The 24,971-nt window shown below is 42.1% G+C and overlaps 1 protein-coding gene across 1 annotated transcript in view; it reads right to left on the bottom strand.

The window, feature by feature from the left end:
* The window catches only part of LOC134226775 (MOXD1 homolog 2-like), a 387,300-nt gene that overhangs the window by 136,834 nt on the left and 225,495 nt on the right, over positions 1 to 24,971 (bottom strand). The window contains exon 3 of the mRNA XM_062707752.1: positions 23,424 to 23,579. Coding sequence (XP_062563736.1) covers positions 23,424 to 23,579 — 156 coding nt within the window. The remainder of the gene's footprint in view (positions 1 to 23,423; positions 23,580 to 24,971) is intronic.

Genomic DNA, 24,971 nt, shown 5'->3' with positions numbered 1-24,971 from the left:
ATCGCTTTAAAATCCCTTCGCATCGGAAGGGATACCAAACCCACAGCCCCTCCCCCATCGACAACCTGAGCAGAACCAACCATATAGGTGCCAGTAGGATGCTGTTTTGTGTGCAAATTCTCGCACCGAAACCAATCGGAAGCCCGCAACCCAGCAGCTAACGCCAACGCAGCATCGACCGATCGCTGCTGCAGGCGCTGTTGCTTTCATCGGAAAACCAGGGAAAACAACCGGTCGCAGACAAAATTGAAAGATTGATCCGCTTAGCAGTGATGTGGATCGCGGTTGAATGACGGTCCCTTTTGTCGTTAAATTACATTTACCTGGCCGAAATATGTAATAGTTAACAGTAAATACTTGGGACACAGTATGCGATGTACCAACTTGTTTTCTAGCCTTTTTAAAAGTGTGTCTGAAGAAGTTTCGAAAAGAATTTGATTTTCAACAATAGCTTTTCTACATTGTTAAATTCAATTTAAAGTTTCAAAATCCTTTACCCAAACTATGTGGGTGTTATTTAACAATAAACAGATCGTTCGTGGTAGAAATTTGAGCCTTTCAGTACAAATTGTTAAATGCAAGCAATAGGCAAGCGAAATTATCGTATTCGGAATGTGCAATCAATCGGGATCCGATCCGTTGCATCCTACCTACGAATAATAATGGAATTATGAAGCATGAAATTTTATCTGTTTCGTTTCATGGTTTATCAATTATCGTTTTGTGTGCAAAATTAAATTTCAAATCCGGATGCATGCCTCGGGAATGGATGGTATGGGTGCGAACGATTATGTGCGTTATTGCGAAGGAGGGGTGTTAGAAATTTGGATTCGGTTCGTTATTTTTGGGAAAAATCTGGGTTTAAATCCTGATGATTGTTATGGATATCCAATTAGTTACGAAATGAAGCAGAATTATGCATAGTTATAGGTTTCACGTTCCAGGTGGGAAGATTAACACCACTAAAGATTATATCGGGTGGTATAAAAGAACCGATTTGTCGTTTGACAGCAATGAATGACTTTTATTCAAAAGTTTTATCTCAAGATGTTGTAGGTAATGTTGAAATGCTAATCAGCAATTTTGGAGAGCTAACTTTCTTCGAATCCAGCGTGTATTTAGTTTTAGTCATACGAAACTTAGTAAGCAATATTTTGAAACAATCTCACCAAATTTATCCATATCAGGAGACCAGAAACTTCATTGTGCATATATTAGCTGGAAGAAGCTTCGAATTTTTTCTATGATGACAAAAATGAACAAACAGTAGTGATTTTAACTGCGCTTTTTCGAAACCTAATTGTCTATTTGAATTGAAACAGTACCGAAACAGTACCAGCCAGCCGATACTTTTAAACAAATATATTCGAGAAAAATAAAACTGTGACAGAAAGTTTGAAACGCGTCCGTTCGCAAGCACAGCCTACTCTCGCCGTAGATGTAGCCATTCTGTAAGTATTGCTTAAAGAATAGTTGTCCAGTAGTAAAATCGTTATCAACAGCCTTGGATACGAAAATTAAAGGAGAGTTTTTGGAGATTTACATGAAGGATAGCTAAAAAACAGATTTGAGACAAATATCGTGTGCAGAAATCGACAAAATCGCATTTTTGTGCAAGATTTTGTTTAACAGGAAATATTGTAATGAATTAGATAGGCTCGGAAGCCTCCTTTCAAGAGGCTCGGAAGCCTCCTTTCAAGAGGCTCGGAAGCCTCCTTTCAAGAGGCTGGGAAGCCTCCTTTCAAGAGGCTGGGAAGCCTCCTTTCAAGAGGCTGGGAAGCCTCCTTTCAAGAGGCTGGAAGCCTCCTTTCAAGAGGCTGGAAGCCTCCTTTCAAGAGGCTGGAAGCCTCCTTTCAAGAGGCTGGAAGCCTCCTTTCAAGAGGCTGGGAAGCCTCCTTTCAAGAGGCTAGGAGGCTAGGAAGCCTCCTTTCAAGAGGCTGGGAAGCCTCCTTTCAAGAGGCTGGGAAGCCTCCTTTCAAGAAGCTGGGAAGCCTCCTATCAAGACAACTGGGAAGCCTCCTTTCAAGAGGGCTGGGAAGCCTCCTCTCAAGAAGCTGGGAAGCTTCCTCTTAAGAGGCTCGGCAGCCTCCTTTCAAGAGGCTGGGAAGCCTCCTTTCAAGAGGCCAGCCTCCTTTCAAGAGGCTGGAAGCCTCCTTTCAAGAGGCTGGGAAGCCTCCTTTCAAGAGCTGGGAAGCCTCCTTTCAAGAGGCTGGGAAGCCTCCTTTCCAAGAGGCTGGAAGCCTCCTTTCAAGAAGGCTGGGAAGCCTCCTTTCAAGAGGCTGGGAAGCCTCCTTTCAAGAGGCTGGGAAGCCTCCTTTCAAGGCTGGGAAGCCTCCTTTCAAGAGGCTCAGAGCCTCCTTTCAAGAGGCTCAGAAGCCTCCTTTCAAGAGGCTCGGAAGCCTCCTTTCAAGAGGCTCAGAAGCCTCCTTTCAAGAGGCTCAGGCCTCCTTTCAAGAGGCTCAGAAGCCTCCTTTCAAGAGCCTCAGAGCCTCCTTTCAAGAGGCTCAGGCCTCCTTTCAAGAGGCTCAGGCCTCCTTTCAAGAGGCTCAGAAGCCTCCTTTCAAGAGGCTCAGAGCCTCCTTTCAAGAGGCTCAGAGCCTCCTTTCAAGAGGCTCAGGAAGCCTCCTTTCAAGAGGCTCAGAGCCTCCTTTCAAGAGGCTCAGAAGCCTCCTTTCAAGAGGCTCAGGCCTCCTTTCAAGAGAGCTCAGAAGCCTCCTTTCAAGAGGCTCAGAAGCCTCCTTTCAAGAGGCTCAGAAGCCTCCTTTCAAGAGGCTCAGAAGCCTCCTTTCAAGAGGCTCAGGAAGCCTCCTTTCAAGAGGCTCAGGCCTCCTTTCAAGAGGCTCAGAAGCCTCCTTTCAAGAGGCTCAGAAGCCTCCTTTCAAGAGGCTCAGAAGCCTCCTTTCAAGAGGCTCAGAAGCCTCCTTTCAAGAGGCTCAGAAGCCTCCTTTCAAGAGGCTCAGAGCCTCCTTTCAAGAGGCTCAGAAGCCTCCTTTCAAGAGGCTCAGAGCCTCCTTTCAAGAGGCTCAGAAGCCTCCTTTCAAGAGGCTCAGAAGCCTCCTTTCAAGAGGCTCAGAAGCCTCCTTTCAAGAGGCTCAGAAGCCTCCTTTCAAGAGGCTCAGGAAGCCTTCTTTCAAGAGGCTCAGAAGCCTCCTTTCAAGAGGCTCAGAAGCCTCCTTTCAGGAGGCTCAGAGCCTCCTTTCAAGAGGCTCAGAAGCCTCCTTTCAAGAGGCTTGGAAGCCTCCTTTCAAGAGGCTCAGAAGCCTCCTTTCAAGAGGCTCAGAAGCCTCCTTTCAAGAGGCTCAGAAGCCTCCTTTCAAGAGCTCAGAGCCTCCTTTCAAGAGGCTTGGAAGCCTCCTTTCAAGAGGCTCAAGCCTCCTTTCAAGAGGCTCAGAGCCTCCTTTCAAGAGGCTCAGAGCCTCCTTTCAAGAGGCTCAAGCCTCCTTTCAAGAGGCTCAGGAAGCCTCCTTTCAAGAGGCTCAGGAAGCCTCCTTTCAAGAGGCTCAGAAGCCTCCTTTCAAGAGGCTCAAGCCTCCTTTCAAGAGGCTCAGAAGCCTCCTTTCAAGAGGCTCAGAAGCCTCCTTTCAAGAGGCTCAGAAGCCTCCTTTCAAGAGGCTCAGAAGCCTCCTTTCAAGAGGCTCAGAAGCCTCCTTTCAAGAGGCTCAGAGCCTCCTTTCAAGAGGCTCAGAGCCTCCTTTCAAGAGCTCAGAAGCCTCCTTTCAAGAGGCTCAGAAGCCTCCTTTCAAGAGCTCAGAGCCTCCTTTCAAGAGGCTCAGGCCTCCTTTCAAGAGGCTCAGAAGCCTCCTTTCAAGAGGCTCAGAAGCCTCCTTTCAAGAGGCTCAGAAGCCTCCTTTCAAGAGGCTCAGGCCTCCTTTCAAGAGGCTCAGAAGCCTCCTTTCAAGAGGCTCAAGCCTCCTTTCAAGAGGCTCAGAGCCTCCTTTCAAGAGCTCAGGAAGCCTCCTTTCAAGAGGCTCAGGAAGCCTCCTTTCAAGAGGCTCAAGCCTCCTTTCAAGAGGCTCAGAAGCCTCCTTTCAAGAGGCTCAGGCCTCCTTTCAAGAGGCTCAGAGCCTCCTTTCAAGAGGCTCAGGCCTCCTTTCAAGAGCTCAGGAAGCCTCCTTTCAAGAGGCTCGGAAGCCTCCTTTCAAGAGGCTCAAGCCTCCTTTCAAGAGGCTCCAGCCTCCTTTCAAGAGCTCAGAGCCTCCTTTCAAGAGGCTCAGAAGCCTCCTTTCAAGAGGCTCAGAAGCCTCCTTTCAAGAGGCTCGGAAGCCTCCTTTCAAGAGGCTCAGGCCTCCTTTCAAGAGGCTCAGGAAGCCTCCTTTCAAGAGGCTCAGAAGCCTCCTTTCAAGAGGCTCAGAAGCCTCCTTTCAAGAGGCTCAGGAAGCCTCCTTTCAAGAGGCTCAGAAGCCTCCTTTCAAGAGGCTCAGAGCCTCCTTTCAAGAGGCTCAGAAGCCTCCTTTCAAGAGGCTCAGAAGCCTCCTTTCAAGAGGCTCAAGCCTCCTTTCAAGAGGCTCAGGAAGCCTCCTTTCAAGAGGCTCAGAAGCCTCCTTTCAAGAGGCTCAGAAGCCTCCTTTCAAGAGGCTCAGGAAGCCTCCTTTCAAGAGGCTCAGAAGCCTCCTTTCAAGAGGCTCGGAAGCCTCCTTTCAAGAGGCTCAGAAGCCTCCTTTCAAGAGGCTCAGAGCCTCCTTTCAAGAGCTCAGAGCCTCCTTTCAAGAGGCTCAGAAGCCTCCTTTCAAGAGGCTCAGAAGCCTCCTTTCAAGAGGCTCGGAAGCCTCCTTTCAAGAGGCTCAGAGCCTCCTTTCAAGAGGCTCGGAAGCCTCCTTTCAAGAGGCTCAGAAGCCTCCTTTCAAGAGGCTCAGAAGCCTCCTTTCAAGAGGCTCAGGAAGCCTCCTTTCAAGAGGCTCAGGAAGCCTCCTTTCAAGAGGCTCAGAAGCCTCCTTTCAAGAGGCTCAGAAGCCTCCTTTCAAGAGGCTCAGGAAGCCTCCTTTCAGAGAGCTCAGGAAGCCTCCTTTCAAGAGGCTCAGGAAGCCTCCTTTCAAGAGCTCAAGCCTCCTTTCAAGAGGCTCAGAGCCTCCTTTCAAGAGGCTCAGAAGCCTCCTTTCAAGAGGCTCAGAAGCCTCCTTCAAGAGGCTCAGGAAGCCTCCTTTCAAGAGGCTCAGAAGCCTCCTTTCAAGAGGCTCAGAGCCTCCCTTTCAAGAGGCTTGGAAGCCTCCTTTCAAGAGGCTCGGAAGCCTCCTTTCAAGAGGCTCAGAAGCCTCCTTTCAAGAGGCTCAGAAGCCTCCTTCAAGAGGCTCAGGCCTCCTTTCAAGAGGCTTGGAAGCCTCCTTTCAAGAGGCTTGGAAGCCTCCTTTCAAGAGGCTTGGAAGCCTCCTTTCAAGAGGCTCAAGCCTCCTTTCAAGAGGCTCAGAAGCCTCCTTTCAAGAGGCTCAGGAAGCCTCCTCTCAAGAGGCTCAGGAAGCCTCCTCTCAAGAGGCTCAGGAAGCCTCCTTTCAAGAGGCTCGGAAGCCTCCTTTCAAGAGGCCCCGGAAGCTTCCTTTCAAGAGGCTCGGAAGCCTCCTTCAAGAGGCTCAGAAGCCTCCTTTCAAGAGGCTCAGAAGCCTCCTTTCAAGAGGCTCAGAAGCCTCCTTTCAAGAGGCTCAGAAGCCTCCTTTCAAGAGGCTCCAGGCCTCCTTTCAAGAGGCTCAGAAGCCTCCTTTCAAGAGGCTCAGGAAGCCTCCTTTCAAGAGGCTCAGGAAGCCTCCTTTCAAGAGGCTCAGAAGCCTCCTTTCAAGAGGCTCGGAAGCCTCCCTTTCAAGAGGCTCAGGAAGCCTCCTTTCAAGAGGCTCAGGCCTCCTTTCAAGAGGCTCAGAGCCTCCTTTCAAGAGGCTCAGAGCCTCCTTTCAAGAGGCTCAGAGCCTCCTTTCAAGAGGCTCCAGGCCTCCTTTCAAGAGGCTCAGAGCCTCCTTTCAAGAGGCTCAAGCCTCCTTTCAAGAGGCTCAGAAGCCTCCTTTCAAGAGGCTCAGCCTCCTTTCAAGAGGCTCAGAAGCCTCCTTTCAAGAGGCTCAGAAGCCTCCTTTCAAGAGGCTCAAGCCTCCTTTCAAGAGGCCTCAAGCCTCCTTTCAAGAGCTCAGAAGCCTCCTTTCAAGAGGCTCAAGCCTCCTTTCAAGAGGCTCGGAAGCCTCCTTTCAAGAGGCTCAGAAGCCTCCTTTCAAGAGGCTCAGAAGCCTCCTTTCAAGAGGCTCAGAAGCCTCCTTTCAAGAGGCTCAAGCCTCCTTTCAAGAGGCTCAGAAGCCTCCTTTCAAGAGGCTCAGAAGCCTCCTTTCAAGAGGCTCGGAAGCCTCCTTTCAAGAGGCTCGGAAGCCTCTCTTCAAAAGGCTCGGAAGCCTCATTTCAAGAGGCTCGGAAGCCTCCTTTCAAAAGGCTCGGAATTCTTCTTTCAAGAGGCTCAGAAGCCTTTTTCAAGTGGTTCGAAAGCCTCCTTTCAAAAGGGTTGGAAATTCCTTGGAATTCTACTACGGAGACCCATAGTATTATAATCCAATCGACTCAGCTCGATCAACGGAGGTAATGTCTATATATGTGTGTGTATGTATGTCCCAGATCGGACTATGGTGTCAGAAGTTATGGTCATAACACTATTTTTTATGCACAAATCACGCTAAAAACACTCATTCATATTTTTTAGTATTTTTTTTTTTGCACGAGAAAGGCGCCCACATCGCTAGATTTGATTAATCTTTTTTTTTTGTTAAAAATAATGTTTATGCTAAATTTCAAAGAAATCTTGAAAAAAAAACATGTTTTCCAGAAGAACTGCTCTGCTAATTGTTTTATATTTTTTTATTTCAACGACGTGTAACATTGCAGCTGATCCCAGCAAACGAATTAACGTTCGATATTCAATTCAATTTGATTAAAATTTGCAAACAAGCGCTGGTTAATTTTATTTCGATTCAAAGGAACGATTGAATGTTGCGTTTATTTGCATGCTTCAAATACGTGCATTAAAATTCATTTAAAAAAAAAGCAACATATTTTCACCTGTATAAGCAAAGTGGAAACGACCAACGATTTGCCATAAATTTATATAAATTTTCTACCCAGATTTTAACGACACATACAAGAATGCTAAATACGTTATCATATTAAATGGCATCAGGTCACCAACCAAAAGGTCCAGATTTGCAGTCATCCGGTGGTGTCGGGCAGTCATCCAGGGCTAGAGCTGTCTACCGGCTAGCGCAGAAACCAATCGGATACCTTCACTCTTGTCGGTTGGTTTCACAAATCCAAATTTAATCGTTTGTAAACTATCTCTATAAATCAGACCAAACTTCCGTCCGGTTCGTTGTCTGTGTGCTTCATCCACGCCAAATCTGACGTTGCCCCCGAGACGAAGAGCTTGTCTCTTGTTTCATCCTTCACCAAATAACTAGGCGAGTCATCGAACAGCTGTGTGACAACCGTCGAAGCTCTAGTGGCCCAGTTTGGTCTTTGGTACGTGTATAGCCCAATGGAGCGGAGAACCCACTCAAACGGTTGTTCTTGTACCCTTTGCTCCACGATTCACCTGGTCAGCTCGACCTGAAACGCTTGGTTCTAGTGTACCTACCACTATTTGCCTATCGATGCTACTCCTTGATAGCGCTTCTCGATAAATTCATTCTAGTCCTCGTATCTGGCACTGCATGGCAGCGGCAGCCAACAATGACAAAGGCGGCGAACCGGCGACAGAACGGTCGTTGGTCTTTGTTTGGTGTGAGTTTGGGCTGCCGTTACGGGCAACAACGATTTGACCGAGTCACCGATGTCAAACTTTATCCGATCCGGAGGATAACCAGCCGGCGGGAATTTTCTAACGCAGCACAAATACAGGTAGCATAGCTGTGTTGTGTTCTTTCGGGGCAGCGGAATTGTTCACCTCCCTGGTGAGAGTCATACGAAATGTGGTGGTGTGGTTTAGTGGACGACCAAAGCTTGATCTAAATTTGATCCAGCTGACCTTTCGTGAACTGTGCTTTTTATATCTGAAATGAAAATGCCACTTGAAACTCGTTCTAACCCTTTAGCATAACTAGACATTTTAAAAAACAAATTGTGGAAGATTTTAGATGATTTGAAAAACAATGTTTGTAAAGAAAATATCAACATAAATAAAATTAAAAACTCTAATTCATCCACCTACAGTATTTAATACCATTGCATTATGATAGGCAACTTGATTAGGCATTTGTGCCAAAAAGGAATAAGTTTTTGATTATAAAAATAGTATTTTGGCAATAACATTCAAGCCCATAGTCGATCCTGCCCATTTTCAATTGTGAACGCAGAGAGGGAGAGCTATTGAAATGCGTATTAAGCTTAAAACATTGTATTTGTCCTTAGCATTACGGGCCAAAGTCCGCCTCATTTTCATTAGAAAACAATGGAACGTAGAAAATAAGAAGAATGTTTCCGAAATATCAACCCTAAAGAACTAAGCACTTAGTAATCCATTCCAACGTCCCGAAACTGATAATAAACAAAACCCAATCAGGCCACCAAAATCTCTCCCCAAGTGCAATAACTTCCATTCTGCCCTAATTTCCCTACGTGACACATTTCGGATCGTAATTTCAGCCGGTCCCAACACAAAACTGCCGTTATTCGTCGCGTTACTTCGTAGTTATAGAAGCCTCAGCGAGATAGGAATCAAACTAATTTCTAAGTGTTAAAGTTCAATTCCAACCATCACTCGACTCGAGTCGGTCGGTGATGATACCTACTCCACCGCTATGCGACCCGGCCATGGTTCGAATAGTCAAAAACGGAATCTTCACAGCATTACGACCCAGCCTGTGGAGATCTAAAGGGGGCACAGTAGCAGGGTGGCGGAGAGAGCAGGTCATCCCGCCCGCATTAATAATCACAAGAGTTAAAACAACTTTTCCAATTAGTTTCCGAAAGTTTCGAGGAACCAGTCGGGGAACCGACAATGACAATGGCAATCCAGGACAAAGTGAGACGGTGCCGCCGACGACGTTTGTTTCCGCAGTTGATTCGGTGTACCCACAGGACTAGAACACTGTGAAAGAGAGCTTAGGAGGGTTTGTAAGCATCAGCTGGGAGGGTGGCAGCAAATGCCACATAACAAGAGGGATAAAATTACGCAGAATACACATTAAAATCTGTTGATGCTTTATTTATTGTGCAATTAATTTGTACCACTTTTGGAGACACCGGACTTTGTCACACTGACTGGCGTTTTGGGGGAATTTACGGTTCTGGGCGGTAAAGTTTGACGAGAATTATTTGGTTAGTTGCTATCAGGATTCTGAGTGGGTTGGACGGGTTATGCATTGTGCCAGAGATGTTGGATCCAAAAATTAATTACTTTTATGGTTGGTTATGTGCTTGATGTAAAGTTATCAATAACTTGTTATTATACGTTTATCAGTTGGCATCAATTTCTAGTTCCATTTCAACTGTTATCGAGTGGTGTCAAGCCGTTTGGGGTGAAAATTCCTTTGAGATCACTTCTCACTTGTAATCGTACATAATGGGAAAAGTAGGGATACGAGCGCAGCGATTCAACCAATAAAAGTCTGTGGACATGTGGGGAACTTGTGTATATGTTATTGAATTGGCATAGATGGGATATGTCGGCTTGACTTACTCGTACCGTTGGATGTTTTTTGAAACGGAAAGTAGGCAGCAAATGTGTGAATACCATGCCGAATGGTGATGCTGCCGATTATTCTTCGTCTAGAAGAAGACACCTTTACTGCATCTTCAAGTGCATCGAATCATGTTACGTGAAAAATACCCATCTTGAAATATCGATCATAAGGCGGAGGGCTATTTCACGCTACCGATCATCTCCACGATGAAGAATTGATGTAGTAAAAGCCACACAAATTATCTTTCAGTGACACTTCATAATCACGTCAGTATATTTTTTTTCAAGCTTCAGGAAAACCGTTTTCGTCCATCATTTTTCTTAGCTCTACGCGGTCTATACTATCGTTTGCTTCCTTGAAATCGATTAACAGATGGTACGTTAAAACCTGGTTTCAACGGCACAGTAAATTTTTGGTCACACTCCAGGCGACAATTTCTCTTAGATAGGGCATATGACCCCTTCCTTTTACTCCTCCGGTAGCTGTTCAGTTTTCCAGATTCTGACAATAAGACTTTAAACCTCTGATAAAACAATGTATTCTTCAGGGTCGAATGGAGTTGATAGCTTGTTGTCTCTCTGCATTCGTTTCGCTACCACTGTATGACCTTGTTTTAGATCACTTGATTTTGCCATACGTCGATTATCAATATATTCCACTCCTTTCACTTTCTGTGCTTGATCACGGTCTTGGATCTCTTCTAGTATTTTCGTGCCTTTCATGAGCAATCCTGGCAGCAAGCATTTCAAAACGTTTTGTAGGACATCGTCATTCAAAGAATTTTCTTCCACTTCCTGCACTGATACGGCACTCGGAAGTCCAGTCAGAGCCAATTGTAAGATGCAACATTCTTCAGATGCGTTAAATGGCACAGGATTGGACACAGACAATCGAGAAAGAGCATCCGCTAAATTATTTACACCAGGCTCGTAGATTGCATCTAAACAGTATGTCTGCAAACGCAAAACCCAACGCTCGATCCTGGCGCAAGGCTTTGACATTTCTTTGAATAGGAAAATGAATGGTTTACAATCGGATATCAATTTGAAGCTTTTTCCCAATAGGTATAATTGAAATTTATCGACCGCCCAAATAAGAGAAAGTGCCTCCTTTACTGTTTGAAAATATTTTCGTTCAACCTCAGTTAATGCTTTACTGGCAAACGATATGATCCTCCTATGTCCATCGGGGTTTTGCTGCAACAAAACAGCTCCCAATCCGGTGATAACGAAGGTACATAATACTCATGGTCAATATAATTCAAAGTTTATATAAATGTTATGAGCGACACTACAGTGCTGCTTCCACTTTTCGATCACCACACGTTTGTCCGTCAAGATGGATGCTTCCATCCTTAACCTGGCACATTTCGTCCCGCGGCATGAAGCCTTTGCGGGATGCGTTCAGCTTCTGATAGAACTTACGTGTTTCTTGAGAACATCACAGCTGTTCCATCTCCTCAAACTGACATTGTGGAGTATATTATCTTAAATCGCAATGGCTACAGTCAAAATAGCTCAAATCAATCTTCAGCATAAAAGATCAGCAACTATTAATCTTTGAATATATTTGCAAAATGGCAAATCCCAAATGGCTTTGGTGCGGGAACCCTATCTAGGTAACCTAGTGAACCCAGTTTTTACTGCTTTCAGTAATGAAATGGCATACTCTCGATCAATGTATCTAATAGCGCAGAAGATATTTGATTATATATAACTCTTTGCTCCAGGGGGGTCCCGTAGCGTAGTTGGCTACACGTTCGCCTTATAAGCGAATGGTCATGGGTTCAATTCCCAGCCCCTCCACCAAACCCTCGTCAGTCGTCGGATCCGCAGCCCATACGGTGGCGTTTGGGGTACGCGCCTTACCGTCAGTCTGCCTGATGACGACTGACAACTTGTTCTTCTCGAAGGCATTCCTCCAACGTTACCCGGATTAAAATGACAACCGAACAATGCAACGATCATTGGATACTCGACATGGGCAAACGGACACAATGGACTCACGGCAAGATAAACTGGCAACGACAACAATAACGAATAATGGATATCTAAAAATAGATTCTGTGTGGATTCTGTACAGCAGAATACCATAGTAGACAACGGCAAAGTAGCGGTTAAGAACACAGAGTGCCTACCAAATAAATAAATGAATAAAAAAAACAACTCTTTGCTCCAATAGAATCAGTCAGGAGTTGACGAATTGGCATGTGTCAGATGAGGATTCTATATCTGACCAACGCTACATCTACTTTGATCATTTGAATGTTACTTCGCAGAGCTTGCGTTTTAGAAATCCTCTTTCAACCAACTGGGATCTTTACACAGAATTGCTCTCTACTAAATCTCATGGATATCTATTTTCTATAGAATCTTCTACCATCTTGGATGATGCAGTTGATACTACAACGTTGCACATCGTGGAAGCTTTCGAAAAAGCTTGCCCTTTGCGTTCTCTCCGTGGAGGAATTCCGCCCCAAGAGGAACCCAGTGATGGTATTCCGATTTGGCTAAGCACAGGAATCAGTGTAGAAAGAGTTGGAACAGACGCCATTCACGCCACGTTGGCTGGCTCGGAAAGCTTACAAGAAGGCTCTACGATCTGCTGAGCGATCCGGCTGGAAAAACCTTTGTGCAAATGTTTCCAATTTGAGTGAAATCAGTAAGTTAAATAAAATTCTTGCGAGATCCAAGGATTTCCAAGTTGGCGAAATTCGCAAGCCAAATGGCGACTACACTTTTTCTGACGAGGAAGCATTAGAGCACCTGTTTGATACACACTTCCCTGGATGTGTCGATATAGCATCTTTGGATGTTCCTGAAGTCTTTTCATGTAGTTATGGGTCGTGGGCTGACGCTCGTAGAATCATAACTACTGAATCGATTAGGAACTTCCGGAGGAATCCCTGGAGGACCTTTCGCATGAATTCCTGGAGGAACTTTCGCAGGAATTCCTGGAGGAACTTCTGGAGGAATCCCTGGAGGAACTTCCGGAGGAATCCCTGGAGGAACTTTCGGAGGAATCCATGGAGGAACTTTCGGAGAAATTTTTGGAGGAACTCCCGGAAGAATTCCTGAAAGATCTATCGGACTAATTTATTAAAGAATTCTTGAATCATCTATCGGAAGAATTTCTGAAAGAACTTCCGGAGCGATTCCTGGAAGAGCTTCCGGAGGGATTCCTGAAAGATCATCTGGAGGAATTCCTAAAGGATCTTCCGGTGGGATTTCTGATGGATCTTCCGGAGGAATTCCTAAAGGAAATCCAAAGGAATGCTTGGAGGAAATTAAGGAGGAATTCCTGAAGGAGTTTAAGAAAGTATTCCAGCGGGGTTGTCTGGAAGAATTCTTGCAGGAATTTCCATATGAACTCTTGGAGCAACTTTAACTGCTCAAAATATTCCTAGAAAAATTACCAAAAGATTTCACCACGAAGTAATTTCTTGAAAAAAATATGCCAGAAAGATGTCACTGAGGAATTCCTGGAAGATATCGCCATGGAATGCATACAAGTATTCCAGAAAGCATAACTGAAAGATTCCCGAAAAAAAACCTGAAAGAGCGCATGAAGGTTTTTTTTAAGGATTCTTAAGGATCATATACCCTAAGGGATTACTGGCAGAAATATATATGGAATTCATTAAAAAATTCCAAATTAAGATATAAGATATTATCTATTCGGTATTCCTCGCATATACTTTTTTGACAATTCTTATCGGATTTCCTGTACGGGTTTCATGGAATTTTCAACTCTAACGTGAAATCTGTGCTGTTATACGCTGGCGAAACATGGTGTGTATCAGTGGAGAACACTCAACGGCTGCAGGTGTTCATTAACAGATGCCTGCGTAATATGATTCGGGCATGGTGGCCTCACAACTGAATCTCAAACAACGATCTCCATCGTCGTTGTCACCAGAGGCGGAAAACAACAGAAATTCGGGATCGGAAGTGGGGCTGGGTCGGCCACACTCTACGTAGGGGCGGAAACGAAATCTGTAAACAAGCATAAGACTGGAATCCAGCGGGACATCGCAAACTCAGACGCTCATGGCGGCGAAGCCTCAATAAAGAAATAAAAGAAGTCGACCGAAATCTAACCTGGCAACAGGTTAAAGCGATAGCCGGGCAACGCTCAGGATGGAGATTTTTCAGGTCGGCCCTTTGCACCACCGGAGGTGTACACGATCCATAAGTACGTAAGTTTCATGGAGATTTCCCCAACTAATTCCATCCACCGATCTAATTTAGGACACAAGCTGTGATGAAAATCCTGAATGAACTTCTGGATAACTTCCCAAACAATTTTCCAAAGACATTTTTATACTTCATCTAGACAACAGTACCGATTTAACTTCATTTAATACTACATACAAAATTCCAGAAAAACTGATTTCGACGCGCATTTTAAATGAATGAACGAACAGTTTGGTCTTTAATTCCAACCTAGGTTGAAACTTTTTAAAAACGAATTCGACATAAGTGAAATTGGCTACAGAAACTTGAACCATCAAAGTATTCTTTTGTTCATAATCCGTTGTGGTAAGAAGCTATAAGCTTTTATATGTTTATACGTTGTATGCCCTCTTCAAGGCTCCCATTTTTGATTGAAAATTAAGTAAATTTTTAAAATTGCTGTATTAATAAATCGATTGAAATATGAATTTGGTTGAAAATTGCGCGAGTTTTGAATGTGCAATTCAGGAGTGTGGATAGCCGCGCAAAGCTTTAGTGTCGCATCTGCGTCAGCGACACTTTCTCACATCTCTCCAAATTTTTCGCTGTTCGAGTGTTAAATCGATAGCATCTGGATTCATGTGCCCCAGCAAGCGGTGGAGATACTGTACAACAATTTTCACATTTGGACTTTACCGAAAACAGTGGAAGTCTCATACCATCTTCGATAAACTATTTTTCCAGCTTCTTTTTAATAATCATGTGACGAAATGTGCGATTCAAAACGTAGTTATTGCTTTTGGCGAAGTTGCTATTGAGCAAAACAAGCTCATCACTAACTATTTGAAAAAAAAAAAAATGCAACCCAGATTAATCCACCTAGCGGCGATGATGTTTTTCTCGTGCATCATAAAATATATTGAAAAAAATAACATCAGAAAGGTCAAAAAAACACTTAAGGGATCTAGATTAAATTATTTTTTCATGTTTTTGCACCAATTAATATGCATTGCCACCACCATTGAAAACACTTTTTATTCGTTTTTGATTTTTTTCCAAGACCCTTTTAAACGCTAGTTCCTTCTCATTGAAGAATGCAAATCGAAAGATGAGACTTTGCGCTGGCTCAATAGACCAGCGTAAGTACAGAACTCAACTTTGATTTGACTTAATTTGGGGTGTCCAAAATGTGTATATTTGAAGGTCTAAAATATGTTGCACTGTCCTAAACGTAGAACATTTTCATTCCAGAAAGTTGAAATTTTCTAAACTTTATCAACAACTGATGTTCATTCCAAATGTTTATTTCAGTTTGAAGATCCATTAATTACGTAACGCAAAAATTGGGCATTTTCAACACCCCCCCCCCCCTCTTCCTATGTCACACTTCTTGTATGAAACATCTAATTAATTTGTATGGATCGTCACACTTTGCTCAACCCCCCTCCCCCTATAAGCGTTACGTAATTTGTGGACGCTCCCTTATAAGTCTACCTTTCATGAAATGGTGTGATTTTCGCTGGTATCAAAGGTGTATTTTGATGGATATAAGTAAATTTTCACTTCCTCTAGGGGTCCAAAATCGGACAATTACCATACTTGCACAATTCCCATTAACGTTCAATTAAATTAGAATTTGATTGCACCGACGGTTATTTGTAATTCTTTTTTTTTCATCAAGGAAATTTTCAAAAAAAAGGGCAAAATAATAACACAGGTTTAAATAATTTGGTTCACTCAATCGTTTATCAGCTTGTTACCAAAAGGGAGATTTCTTCTTCGAAGAACATTTTCATTTGAGAAAGAACTGTAAAACCAATAAAAAAAAAAATCGTCAGAGAAATGGAAAATTACACCATCGTGTAAAATTACAAGCTTCAGTAATTCCACATGACTACATTTTTAATCCGTGTAAACTTAATGTTTGAATAATGTTTGCGTTTATTTGCATGCTCCAAATATGTGCATTAAAATAAACGTAAAATTATACGAAAAAACTGTAAGCTTTGCTTTTCAATGTCTTCAATGTGGAAGAATACTTCCCTTTCGACCTGTGTGTTTGCGTCACCGATTATGAGATTCACGTCGTGTTATCGGCATTCTGCGTAGGTCTTGTTTAGACACTCATAGAACTCCTTCTTCACATCATCGGGTTTATCGTGCCATCGACACCCATCTTCACCTACTGCACTGCCGCTAACTGCAACTCGAGCACATCTGCAAAAACGTGCAAATGAGAAAACTGCTTGCAAAATTTTTGTAATTTTTCTCGTCAAAAATCGTGTATTAGTAAATTTGACAAGCTCTAAACGTCACAGACCAAAGATTGTTTGAATATTTAATGGATCATAGTGGCTATAAAGTGAAAAACTCACTTGCCGTGTTGAAAATCGCAATGTGACTGACTTCCGATTACTTTTCATCTCAATGAGGAAAATACCCGCAAGTCAGTCACATTCCGTCGAGCAAAGCTTAAATTTGTAAAAAAAAAAATAATGCTCTTACGTCAAACACGGTTAAGCATGCAATCTGAACATTTTGAAACTCTTGGGTTCTTAGAAAGCCCACATCGCAGATTTTCGTGATATCGTGATGGTAGTCTGTTATAGGCATAATTATAATGTCGGCAATGTAGTATATCAAAACTTTCTTCCTGCAACAATATGAAAGTGTTTAATTTCCCGCTTAAAAATGAAGGAAAACTGATACGCTACACACTTATGAACGAAAACTTTTCCACAATTAATGATTAATTGATTAATCACAAGTTTATAAAAAGTCTTAGTTATAAATTCTAGCAAGTTTAGATAAAATGTTGGAAGTACATTGTAAAACCAAAATCATCCCTAAGTCCACATATCTTGTCCGAAATAAGACCCTGAACTTTAGAGCATTTTTGAACGGTCATAAGATTTCTAAGTAATTCTTAGCAGGTTTGATTTTCTCTGATTCATGATAATAGTCTTCAGGACGTGTCTCTTGCTTCTTAGGAATCCCGCTACGTAATTTCCGCTACTTGTCACTTTGTCCCACTCATGTTTTGGCACGTGGTTGCGTCTGTAAGCATGACTTTCATTTGCAGTCATTGGGAATAGGTAAACACTGCTGAGAATACATATATTAGTAATTTTATTGTGAATGATTCTATTAGCTGATTAATCTGTTGATAAAATCATTCTCAGATTTCAAATGGCGCTCACCAAGCAAACTCGTTTGCGATTTTGAAGTATATCATCGCGACTCATATGAATAACATTCGGAAATAAGATGATTGCGCCTTATTCTCATCATTTAATTTTATTGGGTAATAGCCTATTCAGATTGGGCTATTTATGACTTTGTTAAGTGAGAGGGTATCCAATTATTACGAGGTGTTCAGACTGCAGCAAGATAATATATCGTTACGTTTCCAAGTTTCCTCATTTGCACGCTAATACAGGGTTGAATTCAAGGAGAGTTTTAAAATTTAATTTGCGAAATCAAGCATTTGTGTGGCGACAATCGAACATTTTTTTCTGAACAAAGTTTCTACTAAAAAAATATTAAAAAAATATATGAAAAGGGATTTTCGAAGAATATTTGAAGCTCTCATTAAGGATAATGAGCGAAGCTACATTCATTAGTTGGGTGCGCCGTTCTTCGGGGAATCAGACTATTCCTCAATTTATGTTTAAGTTTAAAAAGTATTTTGATTCTGTACTATGATCGAACGGAGATTTGATAGAAAAATTTAGATACTTTTGGGAATTCTCACAAATAAATAAAAAAAGGACGATTGGACCAATTTTCAAGAAATATTATCGAACTAAAATGTATTTCCACCAGTATCTCCATGTATGAAGGGCAACTCAGCAATTAATTTTTGCCTTTCTCGTACAACTAAGTTGTACCGAAAGGCTATCATTTCACTCCAAATTCGAACTTTTGATAGAAGTCCCGGAGACCCATAGTGTTATATACCATTCGACTCAGCTCGATGAGCTGAACAAATGTCTGTCTGTCCGTGTGTGCGTGTGTGTGTGTGTATGTGTGTGCGTGTGTGTGCACAAAATGCCATAAAAAAACATTAGCCAAATTTTCACATAGAAACTCTTAACCGATTTTCTTGCAACAAGTTGCATCCGACAGAGACTAAAACGCTGTTGATCACTATTGAATTTCATAATAATTGAAAATTGCAAAAAATAGATAATATTAAAATAGTGATGAGACATAGTCACATAGAACAATAATGTGTTATGAAAAATGCCTTGCATCTATGAATATTTCTCCCATTAAGAGTTTCATCGTACTATAAAGATGCTCGTGTTGCACGCATTTAGGCGTAGGTATGCTCTTCGTTCAGTTTCATAGTACTATGAAGTTGTCCGAAAGTCAAAATTCGAACATAGGAAATTCGATAAACTTTTGGTAGCGCCATCTGTCGTCTACTAGTGTAAATTTTTATCATAACATTAGACGGTGTAACTGTTTTGCCTTTCTTGTACATCATCGAGGTGTAAGCGTAAAGGCTACATTTATTACCTTTTTGCGCGAGAAAGGCGCCATCACCGCTAGGTGGATTAATCTGGGTTTTTTTTTTCAAAAATGGAAACTGAACCATTGCGTTCTACTCGTCAATCAATGATACAGCTTCTAACAAAATCGAATCGTGTGAATGTGATATAATTTAAACTGGATTTTGGATGAATTAATGCATTACCAATCCATGTTTTATTTAAGGTTATTCTACTTTATATATACATCCCATTCAAATCGTACAGTTGTCCCAGGTGAAAAATGTTGAAATTCAAAGTATATTAAGCCATTCAAAGAGCAGAATTGAAACAATTTATGAAATCATGTTTATTCATCAAATATATTTGTTTTACAACCATTCTTACGTTTTAAATTGTCTTCCGCATTGGTCCTTGAACTTTGAAAATTTGTTCGATTTGTTCTAGAGAGCTTCTGTTTTTTAAACAATTCATGTTGAATAAGTGGAGAATAAATAATTATCATTATGTTTCATCATATAAAATGCTTTCCACAAAACCATCACAATCCGAGTTATTCTTCAGCGCTCAAAAAATTTCCATCTAACATGCATTCGACCCTGCTGCGACAGAAAGAGCATGACTGTCAACTACGAAACGAAATGAAAACAGAGAGAATTTTCTCTCTGGCAAAGAGAGCGTGACGCTTGTCAGTTTTGTTTTGTTAAATTTCTCCCTGCATCCCAGTTAGAACGAAAGCTCTCTCGTAATAATTGTTCGTAATAAATTCTTCATGACTCTTTTTAGCGGGTATCTTTTGACAGCGCAAAATGTATGGAATATTACGTAAATAATGACATCATAAAGCGTATTTACCCTGAAACGCCAATTATTATGTCATTAATGGCGTAATCTGAATAGGCTATAAGTGGTAACAAACAACCCGTAAATATATCAAAGCCCTGAAGTAAATCAGTTTGACATCCAACTTATTATCTGGGTGAGAAATTAGAATGATTCCGCAATAGTAGGATTTTTTTTTTTTTATTCATTTCTTTATTTGGTAGGCACTCTGTGTTTCTTAACCGCTACTGTGCCGTGGATCTACTGTGGTATTCTGCTGTGTGGATTCTACAGAATCTATTTTTAGACATTCGTTGTTGTTATCTTTGCCGGGTCCATCTCGTCGTGAGTCCATTGTGTCCTTTTGTCCATTTCGTGTATCCAATTGCTCGTTGCATTGTTTGGTTGCCGTTTATCCGGGTACGTTGGAGGAATGCCTCCGAGAAGAACAATTTGTCAGTCGTCATCGGGCAGCCGTGTCGGTAAGACGCGCACCCCAAAACGCAACCGTTTGGGCTGCACCTCAGGCGACTGACAAGGGCTTGGTGGAGGGGCTGGGAATCGAACCCATGACCGTCCGCTTATAAGGCGAACGTGTAGCCAACTACGCTACGGGACCCCCCTAATAGTAGGATTGTTGTTTATTAAGTAAAATAAGAAGTAAACATCACCTTAAAAAATCTTTATTATCATAACCCAAAACATTATTATTATCGTCTTTATTAAAGAGGTTTTCAGCTCTTGGCTGGCTCACCACTAAACATATTCAAAAGAACTTTTGCTATATGTAGCGTGCAAGTTTCAACACGTTATATTGGAAATTACTGAGGCAACAGTGAAACGATGGATACCGTCAACTGGGGGGAAGATGATCATTTTTCTGACAAAACATGCAATAACAATGGGTGTTTACATTTTAAATCGAAAAAAATATTTTCAAAACATGTACTGCTATACGTTGCAATAATCAACAACTTTAGTTTTCTGAAATGCGTTCGCATTTATTAAAATAAATTAAATGATCACACATTTTTTTAATTATCTGGTTTGAGGTGAAGTTGATCAAGACAGCTCTACTAAAATCGTTATGACCTAGCCGTCAAAATACGCTAGGCTATTTGTATGAATGTTGAATTTACGACGTAAAGAAGTCTACGAAGTCAATATTTGAAACGAAAATAGCGTCATTTAAGACTATCTCTCTCTTTCTTCCACGAAATACATTTTCATGATTATAATCGAAAAACTCGGATTTTTTACCTAGCGGTAACATTACTTGAACGGATAATATTGTTGACTACCGTTTCATAATAAAATTAGGCACTTTTCACTGACAAATCAAGTGATCATCTTCGCCTCAATGATCATTTTCCCCCATATGACGGTACTTTGTATTGAAAAAATATGAACAATATGTATGACATTTTACAAAGGGAATATACTTTTACTCGATGCGACTGACTTGCGGTTACTTTTCCATATGGGACAATTTGACTTGGTATTTTTTTTCCACTTTTTTAAAACAAACATCTCGCATAGAATAGCCTAACACATAGTACATGTGAAAATAAAGTGAAAAATGATAATTACACAAAACTGCCAAAAATTCAGATGTGCTCGACTTGCGGTTAGCGGCAATGCAGCTCTCGAGCAAAGAGGGAAACTAGGTAGATTGTCTGTTTTTGTATGCCGCCTAACCAGGGCTGCAGAACAAAACCACGTGATAGGGCTTCCATTTTAGGAACAACTGATGTGACACCGCATTTCTTGTTTTGTTGTCCGCCACAGACGCTGTTTTTGAAGGGATAATTGCTCATGCATGTTTGTTTACCTAAAGTCCCCCTCCCTCTCCAGGACTGGGCTAGTGCGCTTAGCGCGGTCCTCGGTCGCTTCGTTAGGGCCTGATTGTGGATACATGCAGTATTTTTTTTATAGAATTTGAAAAAGTGCCACTGTCAAACATCACCACAACCTGGGCAGGTCACACGAAGGTAGTATCCACTCACTCTAGCTGAAGTTGAAGGACCATGATGCCCAGGCTACACTTCCAGATATAAAGTATGCAACCCACAGGGTTGATTATCATCAGCAAACCCGTGGAAGCGTGAGAATTGGAAATTGTGAGGACCAGAGCTATATTGGACGCTCCAATCCAGATGTTAACTCACCAGTTTTTAGCCCAAAGGCCAAAAATCACTTGGTCGAAAATGCCGTATGGGCGATATTGCCGTTTGTCAAGAAGAACCATTTGACCGAATTGGTCATGCGGCTGAGAATGCCATTTGCCGAAATTCTGTCCAACGATCTGATTGGTCGAATGTTTTTCTTGGCCATATAATGTGTTCGGCTGGTAAACATTTCGGCAAACGGTCGTATGACTCATTCGGTCAAATGACTTGTTTAACCAAAAGGCTCTTTCTGCCAAACGACCATTTTGCCAAACAGAATTTTTGGCCAATGACCTTTTCAGCCAAAATACATTTCGGCCATATGACCCGTTCGACCTGAAAATATGTTCGGCTAATTGACTTTTTTGTCTTGTTCGGACAACGTCTTGTTCGGCCAACGTCTTATTCGACCAACCTAACAGCAGCTTCGGTCAAACGTTCTATTTAGCCGAATAGAATTCTACAAGAGAACCTTCATTCTAAAGAGTTACTTAGCCAGTTACGGCCAAATGGACCCTTCCTCTTAAGAGTTAATGGCTGATGATGGATAAATTCCTAGCAAGGACAGATCTGTGACTGATTAACGGAACTGATGTTTTAAAATCCTCTCTCCATTGAATTCACAATAATTTTTGCTGTGTATCTTCTTCTTCTTATTGACATTACATCCCCACACTGGGACAGAGCCGCCTCGCAGCTTAGTGTTCATTAAGCACTTCCACAGTTATTAACTGCGAGGTTTCTAAGCCAGGTTACCATTTTTGCATTCGTATCATGAGGCAAGCACGATGATACTTTTATGCCCAGGGAAGTCGAGACAATTTCCAAACCGAAAATTGCCTAGACTGGCACCGGGAATCGAATCCAGCCACCCTCAGCATGGTCTTGCTTTGTAGCGCGCGTCTTACCGCACGGCTAAGGAAAGCCGCTGTGCATATTCATCTGAAATATTGCAGACTTAGATATATAATCAAACTTTTCATATTGCAGGCGAAAATGTTGTTCTATATTCCTTATAAGTTCACCTGCCGCACAACTGTCGTCGTTTGTCCGCTTTGCACGATTACGCAACACACCAGTTTCAATGTTTTATTTCCGTAAAAATGTGCTCGTTTAAACTTTTAATATCACATTACCCTACCCAGAAATCGTGTCGTGTCGTGACGCAACAACGAATCGTTTCTCCCGACACCGATTGTTCTCGGATTTGCTGAACGGCTGTATTAATGTGCGGCTCCACACACTCGTACGAAGTTAATTTCAATTTGTATTCAAATTTAATAAATTGCTCGACAGCGTTTCGTCGAACGCCATCGTCACTTGTTTGCACTCGAACCCGGGATTTGTGTGGAGAGCAAAATTGTGATTGAGGAAAAAAAAATATAAAAGAGAAGTGGTTTCAGCATTCGTTCGCCATCGTTTTCCATAATTCAATTTCCAATTAGAAAACTGGATTATCAGAGCAGGAGATGGAGGTGGCAAAGTGCGGTATTTGCTCAAATATTCCACCTTGATCCGAATTGCAGATAGGGGAGAGTCTTATCTCAATTAAATCAAGGAAATACAATGTCCTCGTTGAGGATGCCTCGAAGAATTCAACAAAGGGGATTTTCTTGTTTATTCCCGTGGGGTGGAAAAAGCTGCTTTCAAAGGTGTGGGAAATAACCGAATTTGAGGCGACTGGATTTCTGTATTAGTTCGGTAACACCACCTACATTTTGTTCGGACTTTGAATTGGCTCGTTTCTCAGGATCAGATCGTATCACGAAATTTCTAATGCATTTGTTTCGTACAATTTGGGTATTAAGCTTAACTAAGAAATTTGTAGAAACTGTTCTTAATCTTCTCCTATTCACGATGCCACATTTTCGCAAGAACTCGACCTTATCTTGTTTTAAGATGCTTTGTGAAAATATAATTGTCTGATATTTCATTTTATACAGTCTAGAACATCAGTGTGCTTAAACAGAGTTATGTAATAATAATGGCTATAGTGAGGAAAATAGGTGTGAGGTGTCAAATCAACTGAGTAAACCTGGGTAAAAAAATCAACCGCTACATACATAGAAGTCAAAATATTTCAGCACTGGAACTGAACTGGTTCGAAATAAGATTAGTCCAACATCTTACCGTAATTGGGAAATCATCCTTGTTATCACAGGTATCCAGGTTTCGTTTGAATCTCATCACTGTATGAGTCTGATTTTGATACATAGCATGCAGAGTGTAGTCTTGAGAGGGATCGATTATTGGATCACCGTTGCTCCCGGCTCGAATATGACGATCCTGTAACAAAAAACAAATAAAACAAAATATTAATCGAAAATTGTCAAAGTAATAATTATAAGATTCATGTCTCATAATCAAGTACACCTCAACAATGCTAATGCTACTTCAACTTGGATTTATTCAAAAAGGGCTGCTGCACAAAATGGTGCAGCTTAATTATGTTGCCGACGATATTTTCTTTCGTTTCGATGACGAATAACGAAAGCGCTTATTTGCTATCAATGGAAATTTATACAAGAGGGCAGGAGTTCGAAATTAATGAAAAATGTCTGTGATTTATAAATTGTCCTTACGAGAAAATAAATTCTTCGTACATATATTAATATAAACTAATATATACTAAGCGGAAGCTCAAGTTGAAGGTGGGTCCAGCAATAGATTGGTCTCTATCACGAATGCCCAATCCTATCAGAAGCAATTACTTCATTTTAATGGGCATTAGTGCACTGCACTGTCAATCCCACGGAAACCAATCGAAACCAAACTGTCAGATTTAGCTCGGGGGCAGAGCGCAGTGGCAACCGACTACAATCTGCCACAACTCAAGCCGGGAATGTGTGTGTTCAGCTTTCCAGAGTTTATTCACGGCTGATTTATGGTGGAAATAATTGCTACAATTTGTCATCGCTATTTTGTTTTATGGGTCCCACGACGCGTCCAGAAAGTCCGTCCGGTTCCTGTGGCGTCGTCGTTGTCATGACGCTCCTCATCGCCGCTCGTTGGCGGGAAGTTAACTTTTCAGACGATTAGCTACAGTCAACCGACCGGGGTTCCACAGCCAACGAACCAATTCTCAGGATGATGGACATGAAATTTATGTCTATTCCGCATTCCGCAGACAGCAGCACCGGCCCATGTCGTCTCGGTTGTTGATGCCACCGGCCGCCACTGCACTGTCCGGCAGCATGTTTTGCCTGCGAGCACTTCTGCTAACACGGTTCAATTGGTTGTGAAATGATTGAGTGAGAGCACCGAGAGTGTCCCAGGACGACCACTTAGAGGCGAACTAACGACGACGATGCGATCCGACCGGTCGGTGCACGGATTGGTAGCGGACAGCGCCATTCGGGTTGTTGAGAATGTTCTCCTCCACCGCCCGGTAGCTATAAGTGCTTCAATTCACCTCTTTTCATGGCAAAGCGGGCGAAGAAGGGGTGAAATGAGTGACCGAGTGGGTGGTCGCCAGTCAGACATAATAGTTGAAGTGACCGAACCTGAGTGAGTGATTAGTGGCAGCGATTAGGGAGCCAGTTTTCCGCTGAAGGGCTTTTTTGTTGATTGTGTGTCGGTGAAGTTGATTTAGGGCGTTATAATAGAGACCATATAAGAAGTGGAAACAATATTCGATCAGGTAAGGCACGGGTCTTTATTGAAGTGAGGATTATTTAT

Source organism: Armigeres subalbatus, chromosome 3, assembly GCF_024139115.2.
Source record: "Armigeres subalbatus isolate Guangzhou_Male chromosome 3, GZ_Asu_2, whole genome shotgun sequence".
NCBI classification, from domain to species: Eukaryota; Metazoa; Arthropoda; class Insecta; order Diptera; family Culicidae; genus Armigeres; species Armigeres subalbatus.
The sequence above is the reverse complement of the archived record's forward strand: the minus strand, read 5'-3'. Positions and strand labels throughout refer to the sequence as shown.